General features: G+C 39.1%; 1 protein-coding gene across 1 annotated transcript in view; it reads right to left on the reverse strand.

The window, feature by feature from the left end:
• ENTREP2 (endosomal transmembrane epsin interactor 2) overlaps positions 1-14,763 on the reverse strand; it is a 444,069-nt gene that overhangs the window by 299,077 nt on the left and 130,229 nt on the right. Inside the window, exon 2 of the mRNA XM_065412748.1 lies at positions 3,413-3,469. Within this exon, the coding sequence (XP_065268820.1) occupies positions 3,413-3,469 (57 nt within the window). The remainder of the gene's footprint in view (positions 1-3,412; positions 3,470-14,763) is intronic.

Genomic DNA, 14,763 nt, shown 5'->3' on the forward strand with positions numbered 1-14,763 from the left:
TTGGTCTGCTGCAGACTGTTTGGAGACCATCAATACTGATAGTTTAGATGCTATTACCACTTTTGCAGAGATGGTACAGTCTGCGTTCTCAACTTTGACAGGTGGTGCCGCTGCTTCTCAGCCTGCACCTATAGGGTCTTTAGGCTTATAGGCAGTACCTGCACTGAATAACCCATGTTTTGTCCTGTGGGTACTGACGTGACTGATTGTGCCAGGGACCTCCTTTGGCTTAGTTTGAGGACTTGCAGCCCTCTTCTTGGAGACCTTACAAAGGGAGGCCTAGGATTTCCTCCTCAGCTGATAATCCTTAGAAGTCGAAGGCTTTGGGGACAGTATGCATTGCAGAGAAGATTCAGGGCTGGGTCCTAGGGTTGGACCCTTCCATAAGGAGTAGTTTCAGTTTTAACTCCTGGTTTTTTTTCAGGATCTAGCCTTCAACTGTTGTCAGAAGGTATACTTCTTTGGAATATGAGCCTCTCCGAGGCACCGGATACAGTAGGAGTGTCCATATGTTACCTGTATTGCCTCCCTGCAGGAGAGGCACCTGTTAAACCTGGGGGAGTCAGGCATGTCTGGGAGAGCTGCGGGGGATGCGATAAAGATTTTTGTTTGTTTGTTATGATTTCTTTTAAACAGGGGAAAAAACTAATGGAAACCCTATAAAACTGAAAAACATTGAACAGAAACTGCAAGAGTCGCTAACAAAACTGAATGTTAAGGTAAGAGAAAGCAGACTGCTATTAGCCCTCTCCGGCCAAGGGCAGTTGAGAAGGAACTGAGGGTGGTTCACGCATGCAGCGTTAATTAGCCTCAAGGCAGAAAAGGAGAAGCACATGTGCGGGCCTAACAGACATTGCTACCAAAGAACTCCAATCATAGGTGCAGGGCACAGACACACCTAAAGTGGAGCACCACTCGAAGAAGAAGCTAAATTAACAAAGTATTTCTATATATCTTCACTGATTATGCATACAAAAATATTAAATTAAGATTTAAACCATGTTCTACATGTACTAGCAGTGCTAATTACATAGTAATAAGATAATAAATACCCACTACAATAAAAACTATTGCAGTGGAGCCTACTTACAGCTTGTTCAAGAGTGAACTTTAAAAAAAAAAAAAGCCCACGAGTTAAACCAAAACACAAAGAAAAATACAGTGTTAACCCTTAGCATTAAATAAATATTTTGGAGAGGAATAAACCTCTTACAAACTTGCAGAGCATCAAATGATAACAGAAAACAGAAGCCCACAGTTGCAGAATTGTGTTTGTACAACCCCTATATGTCAAATGCATACTCAATAACTTGGCATACACAATTGCATTAATAATCACAGTAATTACACACAAATAATGTATGCACAATTTGGAAAATCTGATTCTGAAAGGTTTAAAGAATTTAACTCTATATTGAAAGAGAGCAACAAAGTGGCTAAAATAATAGAGAGTTATTTTGGTGCAACACAGATGTCTGGTTTCTACTGCTGCTCAAATTTAGAAAGAGTTAACATAAACAGCAAAATCATTCAATTCAGTAATATCAACACCATCTCAATCCTTTGCAAGCATAAGGAAAAAGTAATAAAATAATCTGACATAGCAACAAATCACAGGTCTGTTAATGGCTATATTACTGTCAATAAAATGTTTTTTTCCTTTGCTGTCGCAAACAAACAGAACCCCCAACACAGCTCCTTTGTTTCAAGTGCTCGGATTTCAATACAATATTCACATTATATGATATGTTAGGAATTTTTTAATGTACAACACAGAACTAGGAGTACATTTGGTTTCTGTCTAAAGTGTTGTAGCCCAAAGTCAAATGTATTCAAGGTTTTGCTTTAATTTGCTCTTGACAAATAAATCCTTTTTTCCTAAGTGAATGTCCCTAAGTATATCCAATTAATGGACAGGCTCCATATAACATTTTGGTTTCTCTTTTTGTTGAGAGAATATCTATATTCTATTCATTCATACTCAACTGTCTGCTTGACAAGCTGAAACATGATAAATTATTCAGATGAGGCTACTATCCATTTTGGATTAAAGTGAGGACTACTAAATGTTTTTTAAACTCATCAGCAAACTCGGCTTGCTGAATTATTATCCAAAGGATGAAAAATGAATACTATTCAATATTGGTTGGATAGATCCTGATCAACCATGAGAAAGCTTGCTTCATTGGTTCCCTGTACAATGCTTTAATACGATGACAAATACAAATAACACATAATGTTCATCAGTTAAATGGAAATAAATTTCCAAAAAGAATATGTTCAAAACACTTATTTTCTTTAGTTAATAACACCAGCTTTATGAATAATGTAATTTTAGCACATATTCGGGGAGAGGTATGCAACATGGTCCTTTTTACTAAAGTCTATGATTCTGTAGTAAATGTGTTAAAGATGAAAACAATCCCACATCTCTTTTTTGGTTCTTTAATTAATATATTTAATGAGAACCAGTCAATTCATAATTAGCATGTGGTATAACAAAACCTCTTTTAAAATAATACTAGCAAGACATTATTTTACTTATTGGGGACATTAACTAAACCAAACCAAAAAAATAGCTGAAAGGTATCTTTTTAGTGTGCCTTCTTCTACAAGAATTTGTAATATCCAAATGGTGGGGATATAGCTTGAAAGTTACAAGTTCATTAATGTTCTGATTGTAAACATTTCTCTGTGCGCCCAATGTTATTTATTCTACACAGAAATCACAATTTCTGAGGATACACCACACGAGACCTGTGTGAAATGTTCAAATTGTAAAGTAATTGACACCTACCTGGGCTCAAGTTAAATTGGAAATTAAATTTCACTGAAACTTTGAGCAAATCTAAATTGGGTTTTTGGTTTGCATTGAATGTGAAATGTGCAGCTTGCCTGATGTAAAAAAAAAACCTGGCAATGGTTTTGACTCAGTTTTACTTTGAGATTTGAGCTAAACTGGACTCCAAACTCAAAGTGAAAACTCAGTGGGTTCAAACCCACAACACAAAGCCACTGAAAATGTTTACACAAACGCCTAAGGGGAAAAGCGATGAGATGTACACAATTTTTAAGTACGTTAGTTTCAAATGTTGAACATCCATTGCAGGTCAAGGACTATAACAGCGTTTAAAAGAGAACTGGATAAATTCATGGTGGTTAAGTCCATTAATGGCTATTAGCCAGGATGGGTAAGGAATGGTGTCCCTAGCCTCTCTTTGTCAGAGGATGGAGATGGATGGCAGGAGAGAGATCACTTGATCATTGCCTGTTGGTCCACTCCCTCTGGGGCACCTGGCATTGGCCACTGTCGGTAGACAGGATACTGGGCTAGATGGACCTTTGGTCTGTCCCGGTACGGCCGTTCTTAAGTTCTTATGCCTGACATGACAAAGAAAGCAATATCACTTACCACAAGTGAGAGAGGCCTTTTCCATGAGACAACGCCAATCAGTCCTGACAACAGCACCTGAAATCAAGTGAAAAGAGTCAGCAAAGAGTCACAGATTTTATACTAACACCTAAAAAAAGTAACAGTATCTTTTAAGAAAGAACAATACTCAAACTATAAGACAAGTAATTGGCTTCCAAAAGTGTTGGGACTGGAAGGTAAATACTGCAAGATAGGCTATTGAAACAAATAATGTAGGCCATACTTATAGGACGGGGGACTCTACCCTGGGAACCAATGACTCTGAAAAATATTTGGGGGTCATAGTGGATAATCAGCTGAAGGTGAGCTCCCAGGGGGACGCTGTGGCCAAAGGAACTAATGCGATCTTAGGATGCATAGACAGGGGAATCTCAAGTAGGAGGTTATTTTATCTCTGTATTTGGCACTGGTGTGACTGCTGCTGGAATACTGTGTCCAGTTCTGGTGCTAACAATTCAAGAAGGATGTTGATAAATTGGAGAGGGTTCAGAGAAGAGCCATGAGAATGATTAAAGGATTAGAAAACATTTCTTACAATGACAGACTCAAAGAGCTCAATCTATTTAGCTTAGCAAAGAGAATATTAAGGGCTGATTTGATTACAGTCTCTATTTAGGGAACAAATATTTAATAATGGGCTCTTCAATTTCGCAGCGAAAGGTTTAACACAATCCAGTGGCTGGAAGTTAAAGCTAGACAAATTCAGACTGGAAATAAGAGGTAATTTTTTTTTTTTTTTTTTACCAGTGAGAGTAATTAACCTTTGGAACAATTTGTCAAGGGTAATGGTGGATTTGCCATCACTGACAATTTTGAAAGCAATATTGAATGTTTTCTAAAAGATACACTCTAGGAATTATTTTGGTGGAAGTTCTGTGGCCTGTGTTGTACAGGAGGTCAGACTAGATGATCATAATAGTCCCTTTTGGCCTTAGAATCTATGAATTTTCATTCTATTTCCAACATGGATGAAAACACATGGTACTGTAAATATCACAACCCCTCTCTTCCCCCTCCCCCCCTCCCCGGATTCTATAGAGATTTCAGTCTGATTTCCAGATCAAAATGGTTCTATAAGTTCAGAATAAGTCTCAAAACCATTTTCACTGTACACTAGTAAGTCACACCACCTGATGTGCTGTATGGTTTATTTTAATTAATATTTTCTGTAACAACATGAACTGAAAGAAAACTTTCAGAGAGATTTTTTTGCACTATCAGAATGGTTATGCATGGTCCTCCATTGCAAGTTAATAGATAAACAGTAGGTGAAAATTAGCACAAACATATTGTAATAATAAAACCTAATTTTTCCTACCATTTATTTGCTATGTGCATTAGTGCCAGTCAAAAACCTCTATCTCTGCAATCTAAAATGTCTAATAGCTCATAATGTGTAGCCATACCACTTCAAATACACACGCTCACACCCCTTGTCTTAATGTGCAATATTATGCCATTACTTATTTGTAATCATGAAAGACTTTTGTTGCAACAGGAAAAAATGTGGTCTACAGGATATCTTCTAAATTATTCAGGTGATTGACAGATCTTAGGCAGTGATATGACAGATGAGTGACCATCTAAGGGTTATGCAGGGACCCTTTATCACACAACTGAGCGACATGTTTTATAGAGCATATCATCAGAATTTGGAAATACTCATATGGGCCAAATTTTACAGCCCTTACTTCAGCAAAACTGAATCACTGAGAGTTTTACTCAAATATGGACTGCTTAGTTTCCAAGTAAAAGTCTGGTACCCCTTCCAAGATCCACCAATATAAACCAAACTGGGCTCTGAGAGTTAAGCATGTTCTTTCCTTCTCACACAAAATCTATAATAATAAAAATGGTGAAGGCTAAATTATACTCTCATTTACAATGGTGTAATCCCTTTATGGCAGGGGGGAAAAGGACACAGAAAGAGGTCACTATCTCCCTAGGAACAGCATAGCAGCAGCAGGCACGGAGAGAGCAGGCACAGAATGCTGTATGCTCTGCCCTCTCACCTGTACTAGACCATCTAGCCAGTGGAGCTGCTACAGTGCACAAAGGCCCAGTGACTTCTAGCTCCTCCACAATAACCATATGAGAGCTGCCTCAGGACCATTCTCCCATGGATGGAAAATCCCCCAGGAGCCTCAAAATGGGACATCTTACACAGCTGGAGCACCCTGTTGATATAGAGCAATGACAAAGTGTATAATATTCAGTAGTTCACTGACACTATCAAAATTAATCTGCTTTGGACTCTTTAGGATTATTTGCACTATACTTTATAACTTCTGCCATGTAAAAGGAAGGTGAGGATTAAATAAAAAAAATTGGCCAAGGGGAGAGGGAGAGATGAAAGAAGAGAGAGAGTGTATGTATTTGTACTTGAGAGAGAGATATTAGGTTCAAATTAAAAAACAGTTAAAAACCAAACAGGAACAGGTAGAAAAAGACAAGGGACTAATCAAAAAGTAATGCATACTGATAGATAAAGAATATGTGGTATAAGGATGATGATTTCACATGAGTTTGAGACAGCTGCATTACTCACTAGTCATACCTTACCATCATGCATATGTATATACTACATATTACAAAAACAAAAAAATAAAACCCAAAAACTAGTTTAAAATTGTTTTAAAGTATTGTATTGGGACTAGCTCTCCATATCCCTCAGGCTTCAGAGACAGGTGAGACTTACCATGAATTCAACTGTGTAAGGCTAAGAGCTAGAAAACAATATAATTAAAGACTATCAGAATGCATACACACTAGGAGGCAGCATGGGTAACCTAGATTTGGCATTGTGAACTAAGTGTCCTTTTAAACTTTTTTTAAAAATGTAATTATATATAATAATGGATGAAATCCTGACCTCACTTAAGTCAATGGCAAAACTTCCATTGACTTCAGTGGGGTTAGGATTTCACTCTATTCATTTCTCCAAACAAACAAAAAACCAACCAAACTAACTAAAAACAATTAAGATTGCTCAAATGCACACACACAACCAGGCCTTAAAAGTCCCAAAAAAAGACTAAAGCAAAGAGGCAAAACAACAACTCCTCCTCTAAGTTAAAGTTTCATCCAACAGTGCAACCTCCAACAGTGATTTCTTCCTCTCCACATTACATCCTCATTTACATCCACTTCTCCCAACACATAAGCCTCCTCCCTGTTACTCCACATAGAACTTTGGGGGTAAAATCCTTGAGACCTGGACTGAACTGACTAATTCCAGTGGTGTCCTGTGGATACAGTATTCTCCCTGTCAGGCATCTGAGGAAGAAGTGGTTTGAGAGATATAAGTAGCCATACTCAGAGTTATTAACATTGGTTAATTTTGTTATATTACATGGGATATTCAATATATATTAGTGGATAGTAATTTTGTATTGCATTTTTCAATTATCATAAAGCATATAGAGCTAAAGATAGGCATATCAAGAAACCTAAATAAATTAAAGTTTATTTTGGGCCAAATTCTACCTTCAGACATGCAAATACAGCAACACTTAGTCAATGAGAACTGAATGCTTATATATGAAAACCAAATTTGGTCCAGAAATTTAGGTTTAAAACTTATAATAAATACATAACAATATAATACAACTTGCTCATCCTATCTGTAATTATAACCCAATTTTTATATCAACAAGCACCAATAAGCCACTACTATAAATGTATGGCTAGATGGACTTGCTACTTAACAAATAATGCTGCAGAATTATGACACGAAAAATATTTGTATCTGCTCTATAAGTTCACTGAAGTCAGGTGTTTTTTACACTACAAAACATTAATTTCATAGTCTGGAGCAATATATTTCACATTTTAGCAATAACTAGATTTGATGACATTTAAGTTTGCTGAAGATTTTATTCAAGAAAAGTGCACATTGGAAAAGACACCTTTTTCGTATTTCCATTAGAACCTGTAAATGCATAAATTTAAGATAGTTTTCATTGTGAGACTTCAGTGTTAGCATCTGAGCAAAGTACATATACAACAGGGGAAAACCCATGAAAGCATACTAAAAAGTAAATTGAAATCAGCTTATGGATTCTGATACTAAAGCCAATATGCAGGTAATATCAAGCATTGTTGAGTGTAGCTTGCATTCTACAATGTTTCCCGTGTCATATATGCTAGAAGTCTCTTATTACTGGAATTTTACTAAAATACTAAATTTTTCTGAAAGTTGGCAAAGGCAGAGAAAAGGAATTTATTTTTTGCAGTTAATTAAATTTGTTCACATAGCTAGGATAGCCTATTATTACTGTTATGATAAGTGTCCCTGGATTGATTATCCTGTAATGCAGAATTGCACTCAGGAAGGTAAAATGACAGGATTAGCAAATTCAACTTCAGGTTAGACAGCAACACGCTCTCAATTAAACAAATGGGCTGACTGAAACTGTAAGGCCATTAAAAAACACGTTTAGGAAAAATAACAAGGTTAGTACTGGTATAAAACACACACACAAAACCACTATTTCTCAGACCCAATACAAGTGAGTAATTTCAAAAGGTGATTTGTTATATTGTAATTCCTATGAGTAGAAATTCATTTGTACAATTTTTAACTGTCTGCAACAATTCTCTGCTTTATTTCTATTTACCATATTATTCCCACTCTGCAAGTCAGCACCTACCTACCACATTTAGGGCATTACAGAAAGAGGAAGGGAGAAGTCCCTCTGGTCTTCTGAACTGCAGTTGTGCTGGCCGTTACATAGGCCTGCAAGGTACGTCTGAATGGGAATTTCCTGCCACCCTCCCTGCTTGCGCACAACGTAAGGGCCAAGCACAATCTGGCCTGCTATAAAAAGTCCCCTCCACTGACACTTTATGCTGCAACAATGTCTTTAATGTTACCATTGTACAGTTCACAAGCAGCAACTGTAATTCTGATTATTACAGATTATTTAGCTTTTTTTTTTATTCCACAAAACTCTAAATCTATTTAATCATTGACTTCACTGAAGCTACATCAAGGGTAAATTTGGCTCATTGCTTATGTGCATTCTTTACTAAGTAAACAGAGACTATGTGAAAAGTTACCTCCAATGGCAAGAGCCATCAGCACTTTAAGCAGTAGTGATCATAACCATTTAGTTATAAAAGTAGAGTCCAGAGAGCATATTATGGCAAAACTTATTAGGATAACTCACTGGATTTCATTAAGGAAGTACAGTAACTCCTCACTTAAAGTTGTCCTGGTTAACGTTGTTTCCTTTCTGATCAATTAGGGAACATGCTTGTTTAAAGTTGTGCAATGCTCCCTTCTAACATTGTTTGGCAGCCGCCTGCTTTGCACATTGCTTGCAGGAAGAGCAGCCCGTTGCAGCTAGCTGGTGGGAGCTTGTAATTAGGGTGGACTGGCAGCCCCCCTATCAGCTCCCCGCTCTCCTAAATTCCCTGTGCTGCAGCCGCCCAGCAGGCTATCAATTGCTGGGCAGTTCAGCTGTCCCTCCCCCCACTGCCATGTGCTGCTCCTGCCCTCTGCCTTGGAGCTGCTCCCCGAGACTACTGCTTGCTGTGCAGGGGAGGAGGGGGGGGCTAATGTCAGGGTGTCCCCCTCCCCCTGCTCCTGCACCCCACTTACCCCTTCTCCATATAGAGCAGGGAGGGGACACAGATGGAGAGAGACAGAGAGAGCTTGGGGCAGCAGCTGCTGTCTCAACTTCCTGATCCACTTAAAAAGACAATGCACTTAAGAGTGGGTCAGCTTACTTAAAGGTGCAGTGTGCATCTCTCTCTCTCTCTCTCACACACACACACACACACACACACACACACACAAAGTGTGTGTCTGTCTGTCTACTATGTTGTCTCCCCTCCCTCATGTTCGTGCTGCCTTGTGTGAGAGGCCACATTAACAACAATGTGTTAACCCTTGAGGGCTCAGCCGAGTGCTAGTTCATCATTTAGCAGCAAGGCATTCCCTGGGAAATATCCCTCCCTCTTCCACCCTCTAACTTCACCACCTCAACCAAGCTTCACAATCATCAGAGCTGTGAACAGTATTAAATTATTTGTTTAAAATGTATACTGTGTGTATATCTATATAATATATAGTTTTTTGTCTGGTGAAAAAATTTTCCCTGGAACCTAACCCCTCCCCCCATTTACATTAATTCTTATGGGGAAATTGCATTTGCTAAACATCGTTTCGCTTAAAGTCGCATTTTTCAGGAACATAACTACAACGTTAAGTGAGGAGTTACTGTAACAGACTTCAAATAAAGAGTGATTTTAACCCTCTCTTCTTTACACTCAGTTTTTCAGAAGCAAGCATTATAAAATACTGCTGTTCAGCATCTTCTGTCTTTAGTATTTTCTTTCATTTTCATATTATATGAATACCATATCAATATTGGACAAAGTAAATAGAAATAAACAGACTAAATATTATATATACAAAAACTCTAGCATTTGAAAGTTAGGAAATATGTGATTTTCAGTTGCTCATGCAACCTTAAATCATCCCTTATGTGAGTTCAGCCTGAGCCCTGAATGAGACAAGGATCAAGTGGAAAAAATAGTTTGCGCTCATGTAATTAAGGTCATAATGCATCTGCAGAAAGGGGCAGAATTAAAGTTGATTGGACAAATAATTCCAGCATTTCATTATTTTCTAGTGCTTGACTTTACAACCTAAATAATGTTCAATTTTATAGTTTGTGTGTGTAATTTCCTAGCTATTTTTAAAGGGACAAAACAAATTCCATTATGTACAACTGTAACAATTCCCTCATCATACATCATCATCAGGGGTTGAGCTCTGAACCTCAAGCACCACAGCACAGATTTCTAACACATGAGCTACAGGACTAACTATATTAATTGGCACCAGTAGAAAGCGGATCCCAGAGTTGGGAGAAGGGCTGCTAGTGGCATGTGTTGCATACAAAAGGTGATCATGGGGGAGCCCAATCCAGTTTATTCTCTTCCCTACCATGGGTTTTAGTGGAAGCCTTAACTGGGCTCTCTCCCTGATTACCTTTCTCTCCCAGAAGTTGGGGGACCTCCTGCCCCATGTTATGCCAACAAGGATTGGACACTAAGGCTGTGTGTTGGGGGAAGGAGTTTGGAGGAGCCTAGCTTGGTTCTTTCTCAGCCCTCTCAAGAGATGGGGTAGCTGATGTCCTAGGCAGGAATGAGAAACTGGGATTTGAGGAGGGGGCAAGCAGGTTGTCAAGGAACCTCCTCCCGCTACAGCTACCCTGGCAGCTCCCAAGCATTCCCAGCATAATGCCTCCTGAAATTGCTGATACCTGATGGTAGTGCAGGCTGGGCTTTTTAGAACAGTCAGTGAGGAGTCCGGTGGCACCTTAAAGACTAACAGATTTATTTGGACATAAGCTTTCGTAGGTTAAAAACCCACTTCTTCAGATGCATCTGAAAAAGTGGGTTTTTTACCCACGAAAGCTTATGCCCAAATAAATCTGTTAGTCTTTAAGGTGCCACCGGACTCCTCATTGTTTTTGTGGATACAGACTAACACGACTACCCCTCTGATACTAAAACAGTCAGTGACATTAGCAAGTTGCCAAAATTTTCCTCTCTTCAAAGTGTTAGGCAACTAAATATATGGGTTACTAGCAGTCCTTCTTTAGAGAGATATCAGAGAGAGATGTGGCTAAAACTAGGGCAGTGTCCCTCTATAGCATTCAGGAGTATGATAACCATGCAACATTTGGTCCTATGTGGTTTACTACGCTGCAAGTTTGTGGACAGGAAAACTCTTCCTCTCACACAGCTGGACAGGAGTTACTGATATGTTGCAATGAGAAACTAATGATAGTCACAAACCACTTTACTCCTGATTAGGAATGCAACAAATTGCACTTTAAAGTGCCCAGAGCTAACACTGCTCTGGCCTGCTTGACTCCCTTTGAAAAAAAGATTTATTTCAGTTTATTCAACAGCTAATGACCACCATCCTATGCTGTGGGTGCCATCCCATGATTTAGTCAACTTTATTACAAAAACTCAGATTGACTGCACTTTCCATAAAAAACTTGAAAATTCACCCCCCAAAAGAGGGAGGATAACATCACATGACCATCCTTTCAACCGCTATGTCTACACTGGCACTTTTGTCGTTAAAACTTTTGTTGCTCAGGGGTGTGAAATACCACCATCCTGAATGACAAAAGTTTTAGCGACGAAAAGTGCTGGTGTTGACAGGACCCATGCTCCTGGTGACGAAGCTACCGCCCCTCATTAGAGGTGGTTTTATTTTGTCGCCGGGAGAGATAAAGAGCAGCTACACAGCGCACCTGCAGCAGCACAACCGCACTGTTGTAAGGTGCGCAGTGTAGATATAGCCATCTCCCATTTTCTTCAAATGCCCTAGAGAACAAACAGACTTGCATGTCCCAAAGGCTGCAAAGGACTGGAAAAAGGTAAATATAGTGCCAATCTATAGAAAGGAGAATAAGGACAATCTGGGGAATTACAGACCAGTCAGTTTAATTTCAGTGCCTGGAAAGATAATGGAGCAAATAATTAAGCAATCAATTTGCAAACACCTAGAAGATAATAAGGAAATAAGTAATAATAAGAAATGATTTTGTCAAGAAAAAATGTCAAACCAACCTAACAGCTTTCTTTGACAGGATAACAAGTCCTATGGATAGGGAGGAAGTGGTAGATGTGGTATATCTTGACTTTAATAAAGCTTGATACTGTCTTGCACGAGCTTCTCATAAACAAACTAGGGAAATACAACCTAGATGGAGCTTCTAGAAGGTTTGTGCATGACTGGCTGGAAAATCATTCCCAGAGAGTAGTTATCAGTTGTTCACAGTCAAGCTGGAAGGGCATAACAAGTGGGGTCCCTCAGGGATCAATGCTGGGTCCGTCTCTGTTCAATATTTTCATCAATGATTTAGATAATGGCGTAGAGAGTACACTTATAAAGTTTGTATATGATACCAAGCTTGAGGGGTTGCACATGCTTTGGAGGGTAGGATTAAAATTCAAAATGATCTGGACAAACTGGAGAAATGGTCTGAAGTAAACAGGATGAAATTCAATAAGGACAAATGCAAAATACTCCACTTAAGAAGGAACAATCAGTTGCACACATACAAAATGAGAAATGACTGCGTAGGAAGGAGTACTGCAGAAAAGGACCTGGGGGTCATAATGGACCACAAGCTAAATATGAGTCAACAGTGTAACACTGTTGCAAAAAAAGCAAACATGATTCTGGGATGTATTAGCAGGAGTGTTGTAAACAAGACAGGAGAATTCTTGCACTCTACCGTGCACTGATTAGGCCTCAACTGGAGTACTGTGTCCAATTCTGGGCGCCACATTTCAGGAAGGATGTGGACAAATTGGAGAGAATCCAGAGAAGAGCAACAAAAATGATTAAAAGTCTAGAAAACATGACCTATGAGGGAAGACTGAAAAAATTAGGTTTGTTTAGTCCGGAAAAGAGAAGACTGAGGGGGGACATGATAACAGTTTTAAAATACGTAAAAGGTTGTTCCAAGGAGGAGGGAGAAAAATTGTTTTTCTTAACCTCTGAGGATAGGACAAGAAGCAATGGGATTAAATTGCAACAATTTAGGTTGTGACATTAGGAAAAACTTCCTGTCAGGGTAGTTAAACACTGGAATAAATTACCTAGGGACGTTGTAGTATCTCTGTCATTGGAGATTTTTAAGAGCAGGCTAGACAAACACCTGTCAGGGATGGTCTATCAGTGAGTCTCAAGCAGGAGTACATGTCCCCCTGTGAGTACACAGAGGTCTCCCAAGAGATACATCAACTCATCTAGATATCTGCCTAGTTTTACAACAGGCTATATAAAAAGCACTAGTGAAGTCAGTACAAACTAAAATGTCATACGATGACTTGTTCATACTACTCTATATACTATACACTGAAATGTAAGTACAATATTTATATCCCAATTGATTTATTTTATAATTCTATGGTAAAAATGAGAAAGTAAGCAATTTTTCAGTAATCGTGTGCTGTGACCCTTTTGTATTTTTGCATCTGATTTTGTAAGCAGGTTGTTTTTAAGTGAGGTGAAACTCGGGGGTACGCGAGACAAATCAGACTCCGGAAAGGGGTACAGTAGTCTGTAAAGGTTGAGAGGCACTGTTCTAGATAATACTTAGTCCTGCCTTGAATGCAGGGGACTCCCAAGGTTCCTTCCAGTCCTACACTTCTATTATTCTATGATCACATGACCATCCCTTCAATGTCTCCCATTTTCTTCAAATGCCCTAGAGAACAAACAGGCTTTATAGCATGTCCCAAAAGCTAATGGTTCAAGAGAAAGCAAGGAAATATGCCAGAGTTAATAGAACTCTGCTGCTATCACTTCTGCAAATTGCAACTGTGGTAGTATGGCATAGGGACAGATGCAGTCTCTCAGAACCAGAACTAGATCAGGCTCCCATTCACTTCAATGTGATTTGGATCAGACCCTCATATAAATGGTTTGGGGCCACACTAGGGCTCAAAACCAGCACCTTGAATTCCTCCTGGAAAGAAACCCACAGCAGGGAACATATATTCAATCCCATTTAGAGCCCACTACAATAGTCTAATCTCCATGTGACAAAGGCATGGACAAATATAGTAAGATCCTTGTACCTATAAGGAATTATTGTGTTTGCCTAACCAAACAAACTTTGCTTCTAACCATGGGTGGTATCTTGTCATCTAGCACCAAGCCTCAATCCAACCAGACCCCAAATTACAAGCCTCTTTTACAAATGGCAGCCACACTACTTCAAACAGAATTGCTAATTCTTCCTGCATATTTTCATCAGACTAGCAACTTCACTGCTATCTTGTCTGGACTGAGCTTCAGCCAGATAGCTGTCATCCAGCCTCCAATTGCCAGTAGACACCTAGTCATTCAACTCCTCACATCAGTGGGGCTAGCTAAGATTCAGACACAGTTATGTGTCCTACAGAAGACAAAGCAGCCCATGGCTCTTCACAAACCTTCCCAGTAAATTCATATACATTTTGAACAAGAGATTGGGAACCGAATCCTGATGTTAATGGGAATTTGGCCTAGGTAAAGATATGGCTCTATTTCAGATTGCATGTTACAGAATATTTGAAAAGACTCTGCTCATTATTGTCCAAAGTCTTGCTTCCCCATCCAGAAGAATGAAAAACTGTAAATGCAGGAAAACCTCTGTTGTTCTCACGTCTAGATCATGCAAACCATGGAAAGGGGGGTTCTCCATAGTAGATTTCTGCAGCAGCAGAAAAGTAGAGTAGGTGAGGGATAGGACCTGCGGGTGCTTATTATGCCATTATGTGGATATGTGGGCCAAAATCAG

Source organism: Emys orbicularis, chromosome 10 (genome assembly GCF_028017835.1).
Source record: "Emys orbicularis isolate rEmyOrb1 chromosome 10, rEmyOrb1.hap1, whole genome shotgun sequence".
Classification (NCBI taxonomy): Eukaryota; Metazoa; Chordata; order Testudines; family Emydidae; genus Emys; species Emys orbicularis.